Source organism: Panthera uncia, chromosome B1 (genome assembly GCF_023721935.1).
Source record: "Panthera uncia isolate 11264 chromosome B1, Puncia_PCG_1.0, whole genome shotgun sequence".
In the NCBI taxonomy this organism is placed as follows: Eukaryota; Metazoa; Chordata; class Mammalia; order Carnivora; family Felidae; genus Panthera; species Panthera uncia.
This window is the reverse complement of record NC_064811.1, coordinates 199,940,163-199,965,192: the sequence shown is the minus strand read 5'-3', so window position 1 is coordinate 199,965,192 and position 25,030 is coordinate 199,940,163. Positions and strand designations below refer to the sequence as shown.

Sequence of the window (25,030 nt, the reverse complement as noted above, 5' to 3'; positions counted from 1 at the left end):
GAGGTCACGGCCACGGTGCCACCCAGGCGTCCTTGGGCCTCAACTGAGCACCTGGTCTGCGGTCCAGCTTGCAGAAACTCCCCTCCAGTCAGACATGCCATTGGCAATACCACTCAGCTGTTGCTGAATTTGGTATTTTCGTGTTTAAATACACTTTTTAGAATTTCAGTTACAGTCAACGTCAATGTCAGTTTAAATATATTCAATTTTCCAAAATCTTTTACAGTTCACCAGTCCTTTGCATTTTTAACTTTTTTCCCTTGATTTTTTAAAGCCAGAATATCTCCAGAACGGCTACAGGCCCTGGAAGGCTAACGCGTTCCACTTACAATTCTGAGTTCAAGAGCTCGTCTGAGAAAACGCCTTCTTCCACTTTTCCATAACCTCTCAAAAGGTCCTTCTAGCCACCCTTGTGACCTTCTCCCAGAAAAACATTTTACTCGTTTTGTCTCCTGAATGTCAAAACTAGTACAACCCACTTCTGTCTACTCCCCGGGGAAGGAAACTCTCCTATCTGCCCGCGAGACGGAGGGACGGACCACAGTTTTGAGGTAACGTCACCCGCGGCACCTGCCTCCCTGGAGACCATAGCACTTGAACCCACGGAGACTTACCCTTTGGACTTGGGGGATTTACATCTTTCAAGCAGTTGCTGTTCATCGTCTTTATTAAACAGAGAAGTCACTTCCTTCCAGCCTCGGAAACTTGCTCCCTGAACCTAGTAAGAGGTTAGAAAAAGATAAAATCTGAGGTAGTAAATAAACAGTAACCATGGAGCTTGAAGTTAGAAAAGAAACCAGCATGGCCTGCCTTCCTCCGCCGTGTCTGCACACGGGCAGTTCCCCCTGGCTGTAAGTGACCACAGAGGTCACACACACGGCACCCGCCACCAGCATGTCCAGGCCGCCAGGGTCACTCCCCCATGCTCCGGGAACAGGCTGGCCAACAGTCCTATGTTGGGACAGCCATACCAGGCTGGCGTGGGGGGGGGGGGGGGGTTGGAGAGGAGGTCACTTTATTGAGTCTGTCCCAGTCCAGATGTGTCTCAGTCAATGCCTGGCACCTCAGACTCAAAGGTCTGTGTTAATACGGAATGGAGGAAAAGGCAGGTCCCCTGAGCAGGTGCCTTGTGCATGAACTCACCGAGCTGGGCCTGGATTTCTCTTGTTTGTGAGGGAGTGGAGGGGAACAGAGGGGGACTCCTAGGGGGCAGACCGAGCTTTCGGATACTTTGACATGTTAAATATGTAACATAAAGTGACTGTGGACACTGGACCAAGAGGCGGCATGATGGCCATGGCTTCCGACAGTATCTGAGAACAGAGAAAATGGCTCGTTAACGAACCTGCTGGGTGACCCGATGGCCCAGCAGCCCTGAGAGGGTCCAGCCCAATCCTGAGTGTAAATGTGGGTGCGAGCTGGTCAGGGCCGCCCCATGGGAGAACTGTTCTCGATGAGGAGGCCTTTTCAGAGCGTGCAGATGAGCTGGGGAGACGGCTACGTCCTCCCGTGCTGCGGTCACCAGGCGGGGGGGGGCGGGGACAGCAGTGCTGTCCAGCCCCGGGGTCCTCTTTGTTCTCAGCTTCCCTGTCGACTCTGTATCAACTTCTGCACGTTAATAAATTTCCATTTGTAACTTTTCAGTCTTTCTACCCTGTGCCCCGGCCCTTCCTCACCCTCCCCAGAAGCCAAAAGCTTCTTTTACCAGGAAGGTCAGAGTTCGCGGGCTCATTCTGTGGGACATCAAATCCTTGTTAGTTCACAGATCTGTTGAAGACCTGGGTTCAGGCAGTGAGGATGGGGGTCTCTACGGACAGGTGACACTGGAAGAGGCAGAAGTCACATGGAACACACGGACAGATGATAGATGGCAGCAGGCCCACAAAGCAGAGGAGCCGGCGGTGAGTGCCCGTGTGACTCGGTGGGGCGGGTGGAACTGTGTGCAGCCACGGCCGGCTGGGCACTCGGCTCTGTGGGCCTGACGCCCGTGCCACAGACTGAGCTCTGACCACAGTGGTAGAAAACTAGACAACATTAAAGGAGGAAAGCGAGAAACTCAGGAACACCTGGAAATTGAAAACCATTCTTCTGAACAGCCAATGGATCAAAGGAGCAATTTAAACAAAAATCTTGAGACAAACAAAAATGGAAAACCACATACAGAAACCCGGGGGATGTAGCAAAAGCTGTCTGTGCTAAGAGGAAGCTCGTACAGAAACAAGAAAGACTGCAAGAAACCAGCCAACACTGTGTCTCGAGGTGCTAGAAAAAGAAGAACAAACTGAGCCCAAAGCTGGCGGAATGAAGGAAACGGTAAAGCTTAGAGGAGAAATAAGCGAAATACAGAACATAAAACCGACAAATCTTTAGCTAGACTCACCAAGGAAAACAGGAGCCACATGAACAAAATTTGATGTAAAAGACAGAAGACGTGACAGCTGATAGCTCATGACCACGGGATGGTAAGAAACTATGAACAACATACACCAGCAAACTAAATGACCTCGAAAAAATGCACAAATTCTTAGAAACATACAACCTACCAAGACTGAAGTAGGAAGAAATAGAAAATCTGCACAAACCATTACTACGAAGGAGACTGAATCCGTAATCAAAAGTCTCCCAAGGAAGGAAAGCCCTGGACCAGTGGGCTTCACTGGTGACTCTACCGAACACTTTAAAAGAATTAACACTAATCCTTCTCAAACTGTTCCAGAAACTAAAAGAGGAGGGAACACTCCCAAACTCATTTACAAGGAAGGCCCGCATTATCCTAACAGCAAAGCCAGAAAAGGACACTTCAAGCAAAAAAAAAAAAAAAATATGGGCCAGTACCCCTGATGAATATAGATGCAAAAATTCTCAATAAAATACTAGCAGACCCAACTTCACAGCACATTGTAAGAATCCCTCGCCGTGGTCAAGTGAGATTTATCCCTGGGATGTGAGAATGGTTCAAATATGCAAGTTGATAAACACAGTCCCCTTCATAAATGAAAGAATCAAAGGAAACACTCTTACCTCAGTAGATGCAAAAAAAGTATTTAACAAAATGCAACACCCACTCATGATTAAAAACTCAACAAATTCGGTATAGAAGGAACAGAACAACTGAGTAAAGGTAATAAATGACAAGCCCACAGCTAACATCGCACTCAATGGTGAAAGGCTGAAAGCTTCTCTCAGATCAAAAACGAAACAAGGATGCTCACCCCTGTTCAACCTAGCAATGTCCTAGGATGTCCTAGCTAGGGCAACTGGACAAGGAAAAGGAGGAAGGGGCGTCAGAACTGGAAAGGATTATGTGAAACTGTCTCTGTTTGCAGAATACATGATTTTATATACAGAAAACCCCACAGACTCCAGCAAACCACTGTCAGGTCTAATCCACGACTTCAGTGCATCTGCAGCGTGCAAGTTAACATGCAGAATTCAGTAACCTTTCTTTATGTTAAGTGAATTTTCTAAAAAGGAAATAAAATGCTCCCCTTTACAACAGCATCAAAAACAATAAACTACTTAACAATAAATTTAATCAACCGGTGAAAGAGCTCTACACTGAAAACTGTAAGACGCTGGCGAAAGAAAAGTGAAGAGGACAGAAATAGAGAGAGAGTATCCTCTGTTCACGGACTCCAGCGATACTGCCCAAATCTCCATACTTCCCAAAGCTGACTACACACTCAGTGTGATCCCTGAATGATTCCAATGGTATTTTTTTTGACAAACAATCCTGAAAATGTGTACAGAACCACAAAAGACCCCAGATAGCCAAACCACTAAGAAAGAAAAAGTGGGAAGCTCCACGCTCCTGGATTACGAAGCTGGCATAATAAAACCCCATGGCACTGGCAAAGACACAAGGACACACAGGGAACAGAACCAACAGCCCAGAAATAAACCCTTATACACAGTCACCTAGTACCTAATGAGAGCCATTAACATTCAGTGTAGAAAAGACAAGTTTCCTCAGTAAAAGTTTTTGGGAAAACTGGCCCACTGTCTTGTAGCACTCACAAAAATTAGCTAGAAATGCATTAAAGACTTAAATTTAAGACTGGAAAACCATACGGGGCACCTGGGTGGCCCAGCTGGTTAAGCATCCAGCTTCAGCTCAGCTCATGATCACAGTTCATGGGTTCGAGCCCTGTGTCAGGCTCTGTGCTGACAACTCAGAGCCTGGAGCCTGCTCCAGATTCTGGGTCTCCCTCTCTCTGTGCCCCGCCCCTGCTCACGCTGTGTGTGTGTCTCTCTCTCTCAAAAATAAACATTTAAAAATTTTTTGAAGGAAAGAAAAAGAGACTGGAAAATCACAGAAGTCCTAGAAGAGAACAGGACAAAGCCCCTTGACGTGGGTCGTGGTGATGCCTTTTGAGTGTGACACCTAAGGAAGGCAGAAGCAATGAAAGCAAGACTACACAACTGGGACCAAACCAGAGTCTGCACAGAACAAATGACCAGCAAAATGAAAAAACAAACAAACAAACAAAAAACACCCCAGCCTGCAGAATAAGGAAAAAATGTGCAAACCATGTAGCTGATAAGGTGGTAATATCCAAAATATATAAAGAACTCTACCTTAATAACAACAAAACAATAATCCTATTTTAAAATGGGGAAAAGGTCTGAATAGGAACTTTTCCAAGGCCACGTATACACTAAGGTGCTCCACGTCACCCGTCACCAGGGAGATACGGGGCACTTCTGTCACAATGTCCGGACTCAAAAACTAGAAACTGCAGGTGCTGGCGAGGATGGGGAGAAACCACTGGTGGGAAGGTACCTGGGTGCAGCCACTGTGGAAAACTGTAGAGGTTTCTCAAACGACTGAAAATGGAAGTACCATGTGATCCAGCATTTCACTCCAAGGAGGCAAAACCGACACTGAAGGGGCACCCGCACCCCGTTTTCAGAGCAGCATGAGCATTATTCACAAGAGCAAAGATAAGGAAATAGCCTGAGTTTCCACTGGCGCATGAAGGAAACGTAGTACACACACAAGGGAATAGCATTCAGCCATAAAACGAGAAGGAAGTCCCGCTGTTTGTGACAACATGGATGGACCTCGAAGGGATTGTACCAACTGAAAAATCAGAGAAACACAAATACTGGGATCTCACTTGTTAATGGCATCTTAAAAACAAACTCAAGAAAAAAGCGAACAGATTTGTGGATACTGGAGGCACAGTGAGGGGGTGCGGAATTGGAGGAAGGGACCAAGTGGTACAAACTCCCAGCTAGAAGATAAGGAAGTACTGAGGTGCAATGTACGACATGGGGACACGGCCGAGTCTGTGATACACTGGAAACCGTCCGTACATCCTGAAAGTTCTATGAAAAGAAAAAACATCTTTCCTTCTCATGTAGGTGACACGATGTCGCTGTGCCCAGAATTCCAGCCGCCGTGCTGCACGTCTGGTGCTCAGCGGGGCTGTCTGCAGCGACACGTCCATAAAATGAGAAATAAAACAAGGGAACCTGCAAACTTCACCTCCTTGGATCAGGATACAGACCCTTATCCACGCCATCCTTCAAACTTCAGTCTCACACTTCATTATCTCCAACAAGATGTCCCCAAATTACTTGAAAACCAAATAGAGAGTCATCTGCATTCTCTTCAGTTGCTCCTCAGGCAATAAAATGCTAGGCTGAAGTGCTTTAGTTACCCCAAGGTAGCAAGGGCAAACTCTTTAATTCCTGGCATCATGAGCAACCCCAGAAGCACCTGTTCACGGTACTGAGAAAGCAGCGGCTACTGTCCCCAGGGGCCTGCTGCAACTCTTGGTCCAAAATGTACCAATACACAGATTTTACCACAACAGGAAAAACTACACCAACACTGAATGGTGATGGGGGCGTCTGGGGGGCTCAGTCAGCTAAGTGTCTGACTCTTGATCTCAGCTCAGGTCATCATCTCACAGTTCATGGCATGAAGCCCCGAGTCAGGGTCTGTGCTGACAGTGCAGACCCTGCTTGGGATTTTCTCTCTCTCTCTGTCTCTCTGTCCCTCCCCTGCTCGCATGTGCAAACACTCTCAAAATAAATAAACCTTAAAAAAAAAAAAAACCAAAACCCTGAATGGTGACGGATGAGCCACACCATTTCATTGGAGAGGGCAAAGGGAATATTATACCAAAATACCTCTGAAAAACAGGAACTAATGCAGGGATCCCAAAGAAGAATACGACACAGCACACTGGTTAAGTCCCACACATGCCACGTAACCTGTGGGCACCGGTTCCGTCCATGTCCTGTGTAATGTCAATACTTTAAAAAAAGCAATTAAATGTGTGTACTTTTTCAAGGTATTTGAGTTCACAGGGGATTTTTAGGGGAGAAAGTTAAAAATCGTTGGGTCAGGCATGTCAATATTTTATTAGGAGATCACTGTTGTCAGTAATTATATGGTGAGAGTTCAAGGTCAGTGTGTAAGTCACCAGGTGTGCGGTGTGTGACCTGGTGCGAGTGACTTACGTACATGAACCCACAAGTGCTCTGATGCCCAGAATCGCTCGCACGCTAAACGCATCTCCTGGTGTTGACGCAGAAGAACCGGAGAACCACGTTCCCAGCCACGGCGGATCGCATGCGGGGCTCCCGGGTCGCACTCTGCACCCAGGGAAGGGAGGTGACAGCGTGTGTGTTGGCGGCAGGGCCACGGGAACCTCCCCAGAGCCTCTCCTTGGCATCAGCATCAGCCAGCGTGTCCTCACTCTGCCTGAAAGCCGTGGAGACGACACCTGCTCTACAGCCTCGCTCCCAAGCTACGAGCGGCCCACGCGGGAATGGGCACGGGCTGCCGTGTCTCAAGGAACATGGAGAGCCACAGCCAGGCCAAGGGTTCCAATTATGGTGTCATTTTCAAAGACTTTTTCTAGACCATTCTAAACTTGAGAACTCACAATAATCTTACGTTTACACACCCAGAGGTTACTGACACACTGGTAATCCTGGAGAAAATGCTTTCACCACCCAGTTCAGGCCTCTAGGTCAAACTGTGAATCCATATCCCCGGCTCTGTAGAGCTGTTGGGCCACAGGGACAATTCTGACCGGGACACTCAGCAGCCCACAGGAAGCGCAGGCTGAAAATACCTTAGAGCGACATGGTCTGACTCCCGCTGGCATGGAGAGAAGCTCGGAGGCCTCGCCAGGGAGGCAGAGACCTGGCCTTCCTGGCAGAGGGAGGCACTGGGCCAGTGTAAAGCCGACAGGGGCAGCCCGGTTCCCAAGCCCTGCTTGTCCCCACTGTCCCACCTGGAGGACCGGATGACAGAGACGTCTTGGGTACACGCAGACGCAAAGGCAATGGTGACAAGCATCCCTCCCTCCACTGAGGGCGTGTGGCTAACCGGGGTCCTTGAGGTGGGTAAGAGTGAGATGGGCCGGCCCTCCGCCTGAAACAAGGGGCCACTGGCCGCCCTGCTGGAGAGCCGGCCTTCTGAGACACCAGGGGCGCCCGCTGACGGCCCTCGGTCAGGCTGGGGTGAAGCGTGAGTGGCACACACAGTCCCGAGACCAGCACAGTAAGCGACCGTGTCCTGCACAGGTGCTCCCTGGGGGCCTGCGGGTCAAAGGCACTTGTAACCACAGGGCGCAGGAGCCGCACGCGGCCACTCACTCTGAGGTGCACAGTCCCATGGCCGTGCCCACGGACGGGATACACACAGGAACTCAGGACCATGAGACGTGTGTGCACGTCTCTTCTTTCACAGACCCCGAGCATCCACACCAGCTCTGAACCGTTCACATGGGTGGAAGCGAAGACGGAAGCCTGGGATTCAGAGGAAAGCGCATCTTTGTGTGGACAAGGCCAGCGAACAAGAAAACACACTCTGTAGTCCCAAAGGGGGTCCAAACCCCATGCCCGTCAGCAGAGGGCTCAGTGAGACAGCAGGGTGCGTCTGCACCCAGCTAGAAGGGCCCACGGGCGCGACCACGACACTGCCAGCAGCATGTGCACACGAATCACAAAGGCAGAATGCCAACAGTCCCCACTCCCTACCGGGTGGTGCCCCTGTGCGTGCAGGTGCAGCCATGTCTAGTCTTTATACAGTTACCTGTACGTGTTCACGTACATGTCCTGATGGAGCCATCCCTGCATGGGGTATTAAAGTTTTTATGTGTTTACGCCTGTCTTTTAGACGTGTATCTTCTATGCCAACAGCACAGCAAGGAAAGAACTGGTTGGCTGGCAAATTAAAAAGAGACTCCTTGTTCACCCTTTGAGTGTGTTAGTTTGGGCAGTTGTAACAGACCACAGATGGAGCGGCTCACCCAACACTTAATCCTCCCAGTGCTGGAGGCCGGACGGGCAGATCTGGGGTCGGGTGAAGGTCCACCTCCTCCTGGTGCACAGACAGTGTCTTCCCTGTGTCCCCGTGTGGAGGAGGAAGGGCCAAGAGCGCCGTGGGGTCTCCTCTGTAAGGACCCTAACCCCATCACGACCTCCTCTCCTCACAAAGCCCCCCTTCTGAACTGTCACCGTGGGGGTTAGGTTTCACCGAATGAAATCGAGGGGGACACAGACACAGCCCATAGCACTAGTGAACATATAATCCACCAAAAACGTATATGTCTTGAGCTGCCGTCCTAAGACCTGGTAAGTCGGTGTTCCTCCTCTGAGCCACAAAGGCAGCAAGTAACTGAGTCACTGTTTTCTCAGTTCTCTCCGGGGATTATGACCTGACCCCATCCTAGCTGCACAGAAGAGGAAGTAATTCACCTTGTATCACATCTGAACTCCTGCCAGATAAGCAGACTGGCACAGGCTCCCATCGCAGCAACCCCTCTCAGCCCCTCCCACCTGTGGGAAGGGGCAGGAAAGAGGGCACACGGTGCCCCCCACACAGCGACACTCAGGCGGCCCAGGAAGTGAAAGACAGGCAGAGCCCTCCACGTGGCCTGTCCTCCTGGTCCGTAGGTAAACACAGCTCACCAGGAAAGCAGGGAAGACAGGGCAGGGGTTGGGGCGGGTGGGCAGGCAGGGCAAATCAAAATGCAGATGAGGACACGAAAAGGAGACCAGACATTACTGAAGAGATACGAAGTCAAATGGGAGAAGAACCACGTGCAAGAGAGAAAGGTTTAGGACAGAACAAATGTAAACGCTGTTGCGTCCAGATGCGAGTTTCACGAGGAAACACGAGACGATGGTGGGGAACGCCAGCCGCAGCAGTGCCCCCGGCACAGAACAAAACCTCTTCTCAAGCCCACACGCACACACGTGGGGACAAAGGACAGCACGCACGTTTACACCTGCTGAGAAAGACCGGTTCCAGGAGGGTGGCAAGAGCCCATGTTGTCAGCACGCCTCTGGGCAGCAGTGGAGGCCGGAGGGAGACGTCCTAAGGGACAATAACTGCGTCTAGAATTTTGTGCCACAGGTGACATGTGAAAGCAAAAAACCACAACAAGAAATAAGAGCCACTCTCCGACCGTGGAAAGCGTCTCTCATGGGGAGGAGCTCGTCCTGCAAGTGCTCTGCTCTAAATCGCCCCAACAGGGAGGGGACCGTTCACACACACAGCATGCACTCTCTACAGAACTCCTAGCCCATATACTGCAGAGTGAGCACTGCACTCGGAAGCGGGGAATCCAGTGTCTTGAGGGATAGCTTAAAACATTAAAAGTGATAAATTCTGAAGAGCAAAAATTATGGTGGAGAGGGAACGAGTTGGGAACTGCTTCTTTTACTTGTAACCTTATAGGTCTTTTTTAATTGGAAAAATAAAAAACAAGAAAAACACTAGGAACGGTTGGCATATATAATGATAACATCCAGTGACCTCTCCCAGCCTGGCACTCAGACAACAGAGAAAAATAACGGGCATCCAGATTGACAAGGAAGAAGTAAACTTTCACTATTTGCAGATGACAGGATACTCTATGGAGAAAATCCGAAAGACTCCACCAAAAAATGGCTACAACTGATAAAATAAATTCAGTAAAGTGGCAGGATACAAAATCAACATAAAGAAATCTGTTGCATTTCTATGTACCAATAATAAGGCAGCAAAAATATAAATTAGGAAAATAATTCCACTTACAAATGCACCAAAAATAGTAAGATACCCAGAAATAAACCTAACCAAAGAGGTAAAAGATCTGTACTCTGGAAACTATAAAACACTGATAAAAGAAACTGAATAAGACACAAAGAAATACAAGGACATCCCATGCTCATGGATAGGAAGGACAAATATTGTTAAAATGTCAATACTACCCAAAACAATCTACAGAATTAATGCAATCCCTATCAAAATACCAACAGCATTCTTCACAGAGCTAGAACAAACAATCCTAAAATGTGTATGGAACCACAAAAGACCGCAAATAGCCGAAGAAATCTTGAAAAAGAAAAGTAAAGCTGGAGGCATCACCATTCAACTTCAAGTTATATTACAAAGCTATAGCGATAGAAACAGTATGGTACTGGCACAGAAATAGGAAGTACATCAATACAACAGAATAGAAAACCCAGAAATGGACCCACAACTATATGGCCAACTCATCTTCGACAAAGCAGGAAAGAATTTCTGATGGAAAAAAAGACCGTCTCTTCAACAAATGGTGCTAGGGAAACTGGAGGGTGGCATGTAGAAGAATGAAAAACTGGACCACTTTCTTAACACCATACACAAAAATAAATTCAAAATGAATGAAAGTCCTAAATATGAGGCAGGAAACTATCAAAATCCTAGACAAGAACACAGGCAGCTACCTCTTTGACAATGGCCACAGTAACTTTATGAGACACGTCTCTGTAGGCAAGGGAAACAAAAGCAAAAGTAAACTACTGGGACTATATCAAAATAAAAAGCTTTTGCACAGTGAAGGAAACAACAAAACTAAAGGCAGCTTTGCAAATGATGTAGCCAAAAAGGAGTTAGTACCCAACCTGCATAAAAAATTTATCAAGGGTGCCTGGGTGGCTCAGTCGGTTAAGTGTCCAGGTCTTGATGTCGGCTCAGGTCATCTCACTGTTAGTGAGTTTGAGCCCTGCATCAGGCCCTGTGCTGACAGTGCAGAGCCTGCCTGGGATTTCTCTCTCCCTCTCTCTGTCTCTGCCCCTCCTCAGCTTGCTCACTCACTTGCTCTCAATAAATAAATAAGTAAGTAAATACAAAAAAAGAACTTCTCAAACTTGATATCCAGAAAAGCAATTAAACTGTAAGAAGACATGAACAGAGAATTTTCCAAAGACGAGGTACAGACAGCCAACAGACACACGAAAAGATGCTTGACGTCACTCATCATCAGGGAAACGCAAATCAAAACTACGGTGAGAGATCACCTCACACCTGTCAGAATGGCTAATAAATTAGCAACACAGGAAACCAGTGTTAGCCAGGATGTGGAGAGAAAAGAACCCTCTCGCACTGTTGGTAGGAATGCATCCTGGTGCAGCCACAATATTGAGGGTCCTCAAAAAGTTAAAAATAGAACTACCTGATATTCAGCAACTGCACTAGGTTCTTGCCCAAAGAATGCAAAAATGCTAATTCAAAGGGATACGCGCACCTGGCTGTTTACAGCAGCATTATCTACAACAGAAAAACTATGGAAGCAGCCCAAGTGGCCATCGCCTGATGACACACGTGCACACACACACACCGGAATGTCACCCAGCCATTAAAAAGAATTAACAACGATGTGGATGGAGCTGAAGAGGATAATGCCTAAGTGAAAGAAATCAGTGAGAGAAAGACAACTTACGATTTCACTCAGATGTGGAATTTGGGAAACAAACCAGCAAAGGAGAAAGAGAGAGAGACAAACCAAAAAAGAGACTCTTAACTCCAGAGAACACACGGGTGGTCACCAGAGGGGAGGGGGGAGGGAAGCAGGTGTTGGGGACAAAGGATACACTTGTGGTGAGGGCACCGGGTGTGGTGTGGACGTGCAAGGTCACTGTATTGCACACCTGGAACTAATATTACACTGTGTGTTAACTACACCGGATTAAGATAAAAACTTTAAAAAATCCAGCCTTCAACATGAATTTTATAAAACGAAAAACGAAAAACAGCCAAGTAGAAAAATGGGCACAACAAAGGAAAAGCCAGTCTCTGGACACATGGTGTCCAGAGATGGTGACCTGGGAGCTGCCTGGGAGACCTGGGTCTCGGCCTCGCCACCTCAGGTCAGCTCCGCAAGTTCACTGTATCCATGGGGGTGCAAGAACAAAAGCTCTCGGTGCCGGCTGAGCTGCTGTCATTTAAATAGCTCTCCTATTCCGCCCCGGGTTGTGACCCAGTTGTGATCCCTGCCAGGAGGGGATGGCTCGGCTGATGGGGCAGCGCCCACAGGGGCTCCTCAGGTTTCTCTGAAAAGCTGAGACGCTGCATTTGGCTGCATTTGGGGTAACGTGTTCCTTTCTCTCTTTAGTCTTCTTTGTCTCTTTAACCTTGGGACGCAGCAGTGACGTGCTAATTAAGAGTCCTGAGGCCAGGAAACAGTGACAGAAGGCAGTGTCCCTAATCAATTTGTTTACCGAGTGAGTGTGAGGATCAAGTTTACAAGATGCTCAGAGAAGGGAAGTCGGGGGCGCTGCGGAGACTCGGGACCAGCACACTCAGTCCAGCACCGTAAAACCATCTGCACTTAATACCCACAGACTGTCAGGAAGAGGTGGGTAAGCCGCACGCGACCTGTCAATTCCTGTAAGTGTGGCCAGCACACACCCTCAGTCAACCCACGTCTTCACACGCTAGCATTTACATTTCAGACCAATCAATGTGCCAAAAACCAGCGAGGACGGCGGCGAGACAGTCACTCGGACAGGCGAGCTTGTGTTCTTTGCTTGGGCACATTCTGCAACCCAAAGTTAATAATAATAAACTCACTCAGAACTGATTTTAAGTGGCATTTTTAATCATTTCCCATCCCTAGAAATTTCTACCTTATGTCCTTCACAATATCTGTTTGAAAACCAAACGGTAAACTGACAGTGGTAACTACTTATTTAGAGCAAGGAGAATCTGGAGCGGGGAAGAGGGCATTTGTACTTCCCACACCCAGCCGCCTAACAAAGTATTTCGTGGAAATGAAAATTAACCTTCCTAAATGACGAGTTAATGTTCAGTCTACACAAACCGTAACCGCATGGAGTCTTGAACGCCTGATGGAAACAAACGTGTTAATCAGAGCACATGGAGGGCTTCGGCGATCTCACACCGAACAGCACGCACGCCTGTCTGTGGCACAGAGCGGCCTGGCGCGGCCTCCTGGGCACAGGTGCCCTCCCTCCAGCAGGCACCGGACACATTACTGCTCCGTGGGAATCCACGCGCACCTGTGGTCGGCACTCGTCGGCTTCAGTAACCGGCCGGCGGCAGGGGTGGGGGGGAGCGGGACTTGGAGAGCTGGCTGTGAGCCAGCGGCAGCATTTGCAGCTCTGGAAGCAAAAGGCTCTCTATCCAAAGGGGCTGACCTCCTGTTAAAAACAATTCACAAGCTCTGCTCAGCATCAGCCATTGCTGGCTTTCTAGATACCCCGTAGGCTAGAACAGAGCGATATCCCATAGGCTGCAAGATTTCAAGGCAGTCTGAACTTGAAAAAGTTGGTCCATTAGTTGTACCTGACGGATGTAAATCTGCCTCCTAGTTCACCTTGTGTCAAGAGCTAAAACTGGACCTAACCTGGTCTTATTTCTTGGTGGGTAATAACTGAAAATAAAGGTTTTATTTCCATGCTCTCTTCTTAAAAGTAATGAAAACAATCAAACAGGAGTCATTTATCATCACGTGTTTTCTGACCTGTGTGTGCACCCCCAAGATAATGATCATATTTCATTCCCCCCCCTCTTCTATCTAGATTTTGTTTACGTGGGGTTTTTGTTAAACCAGGCTGTTGGATCTCACTTGGAAGGGATACCAATTACAATTAGAAAGCTGAATTCTTCACTTTTAAAATCAATTTCAGGGACTGACATGACAATTGGCATTTCTCTCAGAAACCACGTTTTGAGTGTGGAGGTTAATTGTATGGAATGCCACCCTTTTTTTTATTTTTTTATTTTTTTATTTTTTTATTTTTTTTTTATTTTTGGGACAGAGAGAGACAGAGCATGAACGGGGGAGGGGCAGAAAGAGAGGGAGACACAGAATCGGAAACAGGCTCCAGGCTCCGAGCCATCAGCCCAGAGCCTGACGCGGGGCTCCAACTCACGGACCGCGAGATCGTGACCTGGCTGAAGTCGGACGCTTAACCGACTGCGCCACCCAGGCGCCCCGCCACCCTTTTTTTTAAACAAATGGTACAATATAAAGAAAATCCCTTAATCAATACAGATCTCTGAGTAATAAAAAAACAGATACATAGATAGATAAAAGTAAAGACGCAGTAAAGACATCAGTAAAGACACAGACGTGACCATGAAGACCAGGAAGTACAATAAATGAAATAAAAACTTACTGGCAGGTTTCAGCAGGTCTTAATTTGGAGACTAAAGACCCCCCCCAACCCAAAGAAGGATCAGCACAGATCGATTACGAAGCCAACAACCAGGGACAACGAGAATGAAGAAAAACGAGGCAGCGGCACACGCCCAACCAAAAGCGCCAGGAGAAGGGACAGTCGACAGAACGTTACCTGGCTTCACTGAAAACCAAAAACCAGTATGTCCGGAAAGCTTAACGAAGTACAAATGGGGTGAACACACACCCGCAAACACACACACACACACACCAAAATCCACCCGCCGCCGGTTCACGGGACACCGTCCCGACATGAAGCACCAGGAGTGGTCTCTGTCCTGCAGGACTGACCTGCCCGCAGCCGGACTGCAGGCGTCCCGGGACACCCCCACTTCGGATGGAAGAGAGATAAATGCAGGGCTCCCATGATCCGTTCCGGTACCAGAACTGAAAGAAAACTTCACAGAACTAAGGAAACCTCCAGACCGAAGACTACAGGTGTCAGCCGGGCAACGGCCGAATGAAGAGACACACAGGGGAGGCCGTGCAGGGCCTCGGCGCCCTCCTCCAGGGCCGGCCCGCTCTTCACCCCCCACCCCCTGCACCTCTGTGTGCTCACCAGCCACAAAGCTCCACTAAGTCTCGTGTGCAAAGTTTTTATTGGAGTTTCATGCTGCAGCATGACTGACTAAATCACTGGCCAGAAGCTACATTTCAACATTCAGTCTTCTCCCTTCTGGAAATCGCAAGCCTCTCGTCACAGGCCTGGTCCTTCTGGTGACGAATCCTCATCTTCAGTCATTGTGTTAGCAAAACAAACGCTCTTCACATTCAGGAAATCTCAAGGATTTTAGAGCTTCCGTGCTAGGTATCAGGAGCAAGGACCACATACATTTTTTACTACACCACACAAAGACAAGGAGAGAATCTTGAAAACTACAAGAGAGGGGCGCCTGGGTGGCGCAGTCGGTTAAGCGTCCGACTTCAGCCAGGTCACGATCTCGCGGTCCGTGAGTTGGAGCCCCGCGTCAGGCTCTGGGCTGATGGCTCGGAGCCTGGAGCCTGTTTCCGATTCTGTGTCTCCCTCTCTCTCTGCCCCTCCCCCGTTCATGCTCTGTCTCTCTCTGTCCCAAAAATAAATAAAAAACGTTGAAAAAAAAAAATAAAAAAAAAAAAAAAAAAAAAAGAAAACTACAAGAGAAAATGATTAGTCACTTACCAAGGAAGCCCTAGGAAGACTGAAAGCTGACTCTCCCAAGACAACAGTGGAGGCGAGGAGGCCGTGGAGTGTGGAGTATCACATCCAAAGCATCAGCAAACAACTGCTGTCAAACAAAAAGCCTTACCCATTAAAGCTATCTTTCAGAAAGAAAGATGAAATCAAGACTTCCCTAGATAAACAAGTTTGAAAGAATGTGTTGCCTTACAAGAAGCACTACAGGAAGCCCCTCGGGCTAAAAGCAAGTAACAGTGAGCAGATCCGCAGGGAACACAAAGAACATGGCAAGGAGATGAGGTCATTTCATATAAAACACAGTATACGGCCTCCTTTTTTGCCTTCTTATAATTAACTTAAAAAAGTATATAATACAATATGTATATAATACAATGTTGGGCCCACAACACCTACAAATATAATGCATGTGTAATGTATTTGCCAGTAATGACATAAAGGAAGTGGGTGGGAAGAAAAGTGTACTGGACTAATTACTACAGACAGTAAGTGATAAACTAAAATGTGACGTGAGAAAATACACACAACACAAAAGGGAACAGAAGAGAAATAGAGAAGCAAAAAAACCTGGGACACAGAAAACAAAAAGTAAAATGTCAGATGTAAACCCCACCACAGCGATACTATTACATGTAAGTGGATTAAATAATCAGTCAAAGGCAGAGACTGCCATACTGAATTATAAAATCTGATCCTACTAAAGGGTGCCTACAGGAAACATACCCTAAATTCAAAGATACAGGAGACTGAAAGTAAAAGGAAGAGAGATCATAGAAACAAGCAACCACACACACACACACACACACACACACACACACACACACACAAAGCTGGAGCAGTTCCATCAGTGAATAAGATAAACATTAAAATTTCAAAAGTTGCTAAAGATAAAGAGAAATTTCATAATGACAAATGGATATGACAATTAAAGACATACAGACTCATACTAACAACAAAATGCAAAAGGAAAAACGGGGGCGCCTGGGTAGCTCAGTCAGTTGGGCGTCTGACTGTATTTCGGCTCAGGTCATGATCTCATGGTTTAGGAGTTCAAACCTAGTGTCGGGCTATATGCTGACAGTGCAGAGCCTGCTTGGGATTCTTGCTTTGTGTGTGTGTGTGTGTGTGTGTGTGTGTGTGTGTGTGTGTCAAAATAAATAAATAAACTTAAAGTTTAAAAAAATTGGGGCGCCTGGGTGGCTCAGTCAGTTAAGCATCTGACTTTGGCTCAGGTCATGATCTCAGTTTGTGGGTTTGAGCCTCGCGTCGGGCTCTGTGCTGACAGCTCGGAGCCTGGAGCCTGCTCCGGATTCTGTGTCTCCCTCTCTCTCTGCCCCTCCCCTGCTTGTACTCTGTCTCTCTCTCAAAAATAAAATAAAACATTTTTTTAAAAGCAAAATAAAAAGAATGGGGCGCCTGGGTGGCTCAGTCGGTTAAGCGGCCGACTTCGGCTCAGGTCATGATCTTGCGGTCCGTGAGTTCGAGCCCTGCATCGGGCTCTGTGCTGACAGCTCAGAGCCTGGAGCCTGTTTCGGATTCTGTGTCTCCCTCTCTCTCTGCCCCTCCCCCGTTCATGCTCTGTCCCTCTCTGTCTCAAAAATAAACATTAAAAAAAATTAAAAAAAAAAAAAGTAAAATAAAAAGGAAGCAAAACCAGACAGAAATAAAGGGAGACTGAGACAAGCCAACAATGAAAGCTGTGCCACTATCAAACACGAACACCCCTACACATACAATAAGCCACAGGAGCAACAAAAACACTCCAACAACAGAGCACACTCTGAAGTGCGCAAAGAGCAGGGTACAGGAGGGAATGTACACCAGACCCAGAACAAACCTCCTTATATTTGTTAACAGGATGAACTCCTTCTGAGTAGGTTCTCTGACAACAGTGGTATGAGTTCAGAAATCAACAGCAAGAAAACTCACAAATACTGGAAATTAAACAACACATTCCTAAACAACCACCGAGTCAAACAGGGACTGAAAAGGGAAACCAAAAATAGTTCGAAATAAATTACAGACAAGACACAACCTACCCAAACTCATTGGATTCAGTTAAGCAGTGCTTACAGGAAAATGTTTACCTTTAAATGTCTATATAAAGAACAAGGATTTCAAATCAATAATCTAAACTTCCACCTTAACACTGGAAAAACAAATAACCTAACACAAAGCAGAAGGAAAGAAATAAAAAAGATGAAAGCAGAAACCAATCAGAGAGAAGAAAATAACAGTTAACAAAAACAAAAGCTGGCTCTTTCAAAAGATCAACAAAATTGACAAATCTTTAGACTGACCAAAGGAAAAAGAGAGGAGACTCAAATTACTAGAATCAGTAATGAAAGAGGAAACATTATTATTGACTTTACAAAAATAAGGATAATAGGGATGCTTGGGTGGGCTCAGTCAGTTAAGTTGAGGCTTGATTTTAGCTCAGGTCATGATCTCAGGGTTTGTGAGTTCAAGCCCTGAGTCAGGCTCTGTGCTGACAGCGCAGAGCCTGCTTAGGATTCTCTCTCTCCCTCTCTGTCTCCGCCCCTCCCCCATTCACAGTCTCTTGTGCACTCTCTCAAAATGAGTATTTTTTTAAAAAAAACCTTAAAAAACGAGAATAAAGAACTCTGAACAACTGTACGTCAACAAATTACATAGCACAAATCAACTTCCTACATAGACACACTACCAAAATGGACTCGAGAAAACAAAAAATCTGAATAGACCTGAAACAATCGGACAGATTGAATCAATAATCCAGAAGCTATCCTAAAAGAAAGGCACAGGCTCAGATGTCTTCACCACCGAATCCTACCAAACACTTAAAAGAATAAATATCATTTATTCACAAATTCTTCCAAAGTATGTAAGAGGAAGAAACACTTCCTAACTCATTTTCTTTTTATTTTTTTTAAATTTACATCCAAATTAGTTAGCATTTAGTGCAACAATGATTTCAGGAGTAGATTCCTTAGTGCCCCTTCCCCATTTGGCCCATCCCCCCTCCCACAACCCCTCCAGTAACCCTCAGTTTGTTCTCCATATTTAGGAGTCTCTTCTGTTTTGTCCCCCTCCCTGTTTTTATATTATTTTTGTTTCCCTTCCCTTATGTTCATCTGTTTTGTCTCTTAAAGTCCTCATATGAGTGAAGTCATATGATTTTTGTCTTTCTCTGACTAATTTCACTTAGCATAATACCCTCCAGTTCCATCCACATAGTTGCAAATGGCAAGATTTCATTCTTTTTGATTGCCGAGTAATACTCCATTGTATGTATCTACCACATCTTCCTTATCCATTCATCCATCGATGGGCGTTCAGGCTCTTTCCATACTTTGGCTATTGTTGATAGTGCTGCTTTAATAAACATGGGGGTGCATGTGTCCCTTCGAAACAGCACACCTGTATTTCTTGGATAAATGCCTAGTAGTGCAATTGCTGGGTCATAGGGTAGTTCTATTTTTAGTTTTTTGAGGAACCTCCATACTGTTTTCCAGAGTGGCTGCACCAGCTTGCATTCCCATTCTAACTCATTTTCTAACAGAAATATTACCCTTATACCAAAACCATACAAATACATCATAAGAAAAGGAAATAGACCAATATCTCGTACAAGTATAAAGAAAAAAATCATCAACAGAATACTAGCAAACTAAATCCAGCAAAAATTAAAAAGCATTGTGCACCATAGCTCAGTGGGAATTATCCCAGGAATGCAAGGTTGGTTCAACATTTGAAAATCAATAATATAATAAAATCATTTCATGAAAATAAATAACAAAAATTACATAATCATCTCAATAGAGAAGAAAAAACATTGGACAAAATAAACACCCTTTCATGATAAAAATATTCAACAAACTAGTAACAGCTCTCCCCTGGTAGAGGGCTATAGACTATTTCTACTTTTTTCCTTATATATGTGTGTATATATTTTATATAAATGCCGTACCTAAAACACATGTAACTTTTCTAATCAGAAATTATTTTAAGACTGGGCAGCTCTTGATCTCAGCTCAGGTTACGATCTCGCAGTTCCTGGGATTGAGACCTGTACTGGGCTCTGTGCTGACAGTGTGGAGCCTGCTTGGGATTCTCTCTCTCTGCCCCTCCTCTACTGACACACACTCTCATGTTCTCTCTCAGAAAAATAAATTTTAAAAATTGTCTAAGAATAAATTATTTTTAAGTGTTTTTAAGACCCATTTTAATGTATTATTAGCACAAAGTCTGTTATTCTGACCTACTATCTAATGTTAAACACATAAACTGGAAGCAGTCCATTCAAGTTTAAGTACAATTTGCATACATAATTACAATAAAACTCACGGTAGTCTCTAAGTATGGCAGCAATAAATTTTAGGTGTTTGCTTTGTTTTTTTTCTTTTTTAAAAAGGACTTCCTCAATTTGACAATAGGCACCTAAGAAAAACCCACAGGTAATATCATACTAAACAGTTAAATATTAAAAGCTTTTCTCCTGACCTCAAGAACGAACAAGGATGCCAATCGTGCCGCTCCGATTTAAGACTGTGTTGAAGGAGCCAACATGGCAACAGGAAAAAATAAAATAAAAAGCATCCAGGTTGGAAAGGAAGAGGTACAACTAGCTCTCTTTCCAATAACATCATCTTTTACATAGAAAATCATAAGGAATCCACCAAAAACCTATTACAGCCAACAAAAGAATTCAACAAGTTGAGAGAACACATGATCAATATACAAAAATCAGTTGTGTTCCTATACACCAGCAATGATCAAAAAAAGAAATTAAGAAAACCATCCCATTTAAAAACACATCAAAAGGAATACTTAGAAATAAATTTATAAAAGATGAAAATTTATTTCCTGAAAACTACAAAATATTACTAAAATAAAGTTTTAAAATATTTGAATAAATGGAAAATCATACCATGTTCATGGATCACAAGACATAACATTGTCAAGATAGCAATGTCCCCAAACTGAGCTATAGGTTCAATCCAATCCTTTATCACAATCCTACCTGACTTCTTTGTAGAAAATGATAAGGCTATTCTAAAACTTATATGGAATCACAAGAGATTCCAAATGGTCAAAACAATGTTTAAAAAAAAAAAAAAAGTAGAAGCACTCACAAAAAAACTTACCACAAAGCACCCACACAAAGAACAAACTGACAGGTGCCAGAGGGAAAGGGACAGTGTGACAGGCAAAGTGGATGAAGAGGAGTGGGAGGTACAGGCTTCCAGGTATAGGATGAGGAAGTCCTGGGGATGAAAGACACACCAGAGGGAATACAGTCAGTGGTGGTGTAACAGTGCTATACGGTGACAGAGAGTAGATACACTTGTGGTGAGTGCAGCATAATATATAAAGAAGTTGAACTACAATGTCATACACCTGAAACTAACATAACATTATGTGTCAATGACATTCAAATAAAAAAAACATTTTTAAAAAGAACTCACTACAAAGCAATGGTAATCAAGACAGTGCGGCACTGGCACATGAATAAATAAATAGATGAATGGAAGAGAATCCAGAAACGAACCCATACATCTAAGGTCGACTGGTTTTTTTGAAGGGAGCTAAGACCATGAAATAAGAAAAGAATAGTCTTTTTCAACAAATGATGCTGTGAATAATACATAGCCACAAGCAAAAAAATGAAATTGGACCCTTACCTCACACCATATACAAATATTAATTCAAAATGGATCAAAGATCTAAATGTAGGAACTAAAACTATAAAACTCTTAAAAGAAAACACAGGGGTTAAATCTTTATGAGGTTGGATTTGGAAAAGGATTCTTAGCGAAGATATCAAGACCATGAACAACAAAGGAAAACAAGAGATAAACTGGAGCTCATGCTAATTTTTAAAAACTGTGCCTCAAAGGACACAATCAAGAAAGTGAAGACAGCAGGAGAGGCGGGCCTCCATGCTTCTCTCCACCACACAGGAGCCATAGGAGACCTCCACCCCTCAATGCTTCTGTAAATCACATACAACCAGCACGCTAGAGGAACTGGAGGGTGCTGTCCTCAGCGTTGCTCTAGATCAAACTTCTCCGTCCCAGTCCAGAGATCAGGATGCCTCTGAGAAACCTGTTGACTCCAGGATAACATGTCACCTGTACGTGCGGCAGCACCAAGAACCAAGCCAGCCCATGACTGACAGGCCACATCAGCGAAACAGAACCTCAAGCCCTCTCCTCCTCCCTCCCCAGTCAACTCCGTTCCAAGTTCAATTCTTTCCCAGGTAACTCGGGCATAAGGGAGTCTGGCTGCCCCCAAACACAATGAGAAATGTAAGTTTTCTCTTCCCAGTTCTACTAGAGGAGGCCCCACCAGCACCTGGGAACACATGCTAAGTGAGCCAATGTAATGTGCCCTCATAGCCTGATCCCCTCTCCCTCCAGGGCTCACACAAATGGGCAGGATAGTATTTGTTCCTGAGGAGGAAGAGCTACCTTAAAAAAATTTTTTTTTAATTTTTAAAAAAAATTTTTTAAATTTTTTCTCAATGCAGAGCTCAGCGTGGGGCTTGAACCCTCAGACTGTGAGCTCATGACATGAGTCGAGATCAAGAGTCAGACGCTTCCCGAGTACACAACCCAGAAGCCCCTGAAGAGCTACCTTAAAATTAAGTTTCTTGTTTGGTAAGATGAAGGAACTGAACTTTGATGGAATTTACCCAAAAAGAAAAAGCTATAAAAGGAAGAGTTTTAGAATTCAGAATTTATTATGCTTTAGCTACTAACTCTGAGTGAAGATCATAAATACCGGGGATTCGGTCAGGTTTCAGGGCCTCACGGAGCAGGACGTTAGTAGGGCCTCCTGAGTCCACATTGCCTGGGACAGGCAGCAAGGCCTCTGACTAATCACAGTCCCTTCCCTTCTTCACACTGACTTCCAGTACCTTTCTGAGCTAGGACTTTTAAATGCTCATTTATCGATCTCTGGGACAGCAAAACAACAAACAATAAACAACAAAATTGTGTCTGTAATACTATGAAGTCTCTCTGAATACAACCAGTATAAAATGTTGTGTATATTAGCATGTTTAAAGTCCCATCAAAACAAACAAGCCGGCAAAGCCCACCACAGTCAGCAAGAACACACAGCAGCTCTCCAGCACAATTACTCAGTAACGTTCTGTAAGTTCTAATCAATACAAGGCATAAAACAGAAACGAGTTAAAACTACTGGAAAGGAAATTATATTTATTATTATTTAGGCTAGAGAACAAGAAAATGGCAAAGCATCAAATGAGCCATTAGACCTAAGGAAATGGCTAAATATAAAAAAAATTGCTTTATTACAGTTAAAGACAATAGAAAAAAAAACATTCACAAGGATAAAAACATTACAAATATTCAGAAAAAAAGTTACGTGTTGCCTTCGTAAACTATATTAAAAAGAAGACTTGAATAAATGAGGATTATAAAATCATTACTGGAATGGCAAATGACAGTAGAAATCTTCTCTCTTCTTGCATTACTCTACTTGTCTGGTAGGGTGATCTCCTAATGGGGCGGAGGACGGGATCTGCTGTAGGTCCCAAGTCATCCAGGCCTCTGAAGGCTCAGATCCAAGGGCACTACTTTCCCCCAAGGCCCCCCAGACACAGTGAGCTCCTGTCGGTGCCGCACTAGGGCACAGCCCTCAGGGGTGTGGAAGACAAGAACAAAGATAAAAATTCAAGAGGATGAGAGGAAAATCCATACCCCCAAATATTTGCAAAAGACAAACCTGATAAAGGACCATTGTCCAAAATATATAAAGAATTCTTAAAACTCAACAGTAAGAAAATGAAAACCGAATTTAAAAATGGGTCCAAAAGACTGACACAAACATCTCATCAAAGAAAATATACAGACTAAATCCGAAGGGGTGAATTCCTATTTGTCATACAAAAACAGGTCTGTTTTCCACTTTTTTTTTGTTTATTTATTTGAAAGAGAAAGCACGAGCAGGGGAGAGGGGCAGACGGAGACACCGAAACAGAGACAGAGACAGAGAGAGAGAGGATGAATTCCAAGCAGGCTCCACGCTCAGCACGGAGCCCGACATGGGGCCTGATCCCAAGAAACGTGAGATCGTGACCTGAGCTGAAATCGAGGCAGATGCTCCACCCACTGAGCCACCCAGGAGGCCCTGTTCTCCACTTCCGTGAGCAAACACGGTGACGCGGAAGGCGGCTGTAGCTGGCACCGGTCTTAGGGAAGCCGTCTATGCTCATCCAAAGCAGAGGGTACGTGGTACGTTGATTTCAGTAAAAAAACTAAGCATTAACTAAAGATATACAGATGGCGAGTGAACGCAGGAAAAGATCAGTATCATACGTCATCAAGGAACTGAAATGACAGCGAGACACCATTATACAGCCGTCACAACGGCCAAAACGCAAAACACGCTCACAGCACCAAGTGCTGACAAAGATGTGCAGAAACAGGAACTCTCACTCAGTGTGACGTGGGAACAAAGGCAGAAGGAAGTGGCAGGTAGAAGGAAATGTCCTTACACCCTGCAGCCCATTGACAGATACTTGAGGCAGGCAGAGCAGAGTTCCTCCAGGACTCCCTCCTGTCCTAATGCTAATGCTTTGCTGGAGGGAAAAACCTTAGCCTGACTACGGCCAGGCCTCCAGTATCCGGGAGTCTTTAGCATATGAAAGTCTCACTGGAAACCTCCCCTGGACCTCACCTCTCCCAGCCCCAGGGTATATAACCAGTCTCTCCTCCGGGGGCGGCTCTTCCTGCCCACAGGTCCTGCCCCTGGGCTTCCATAAAATCACTTTCGGCACCAAAAACATCTTTGAGAATTCTTTCTTGGCCGTTGGCTCTGGACCCCACAGACCCCACTGTCACCCCCAAAAGACCTCATCAGTTTCAGTAGAGAGTAAGTGGCATGAAAAGAGGGTGAAAGAACAAATTTTTAATGGATTTAAAACAAACGGTAATCTATTTTGGGGGGGGGGGAGTTCAATCCTTATTTATACAACAGACAGGAAAATGAAGTTCGCAGAGGTGAAAGACTTACTCCTTTTAAATGAAGCCATAAAGGAACTGGAAGAAACCTGATTTCAAGGAAGGAAATGCCTTTCTAAGCATAAAAGCAAGAAGGAAAAAACAAAAAGAAATACAGAGATTTTATCACTTTCAAAGTTCTTAAAGAAATCATTTACCTATCTTGATAAAATGTCTAATTTGAAATCCATGCGTATTTATAACACATCAAATATTGGGTGTGGTAGACTAAAAAATATTTGGTCTCTGTCCCAGTTTCCTGGCACAAAGCTTCCTGGGAATTTTATAGCCTTTTGTATGCCGATGCAGGACCGGAGAGGGGGCCAGGGAGCCCCGGTGTGGGGCTGGCCACCAGAAAAGCCAAC

The 25,030-nt window shown here is 45.2% G+C and overlaps 1 protein-coding gene across 1 annotated transcript in view; it reads right to left on the bottom strand.

The window, feature by feature from the left end:
* The window catches only part of TDRP (testis development related protein), a 40,555-nt gene that overhangs the window by 2,974 nt on the left and 12,551 nt on the right, over positions 1-25,030 (bottom strand). Inside the window, exon 3 of the mRNA XM_049631851.1 lies at positions 615-718. Within this exon, the coding sequence (XP_049487808.1) occupies positions 615-718 (104 nt within the window). The remainder of the gene's footprint in view (positions 1-614; positions 719-25,030) is intronic.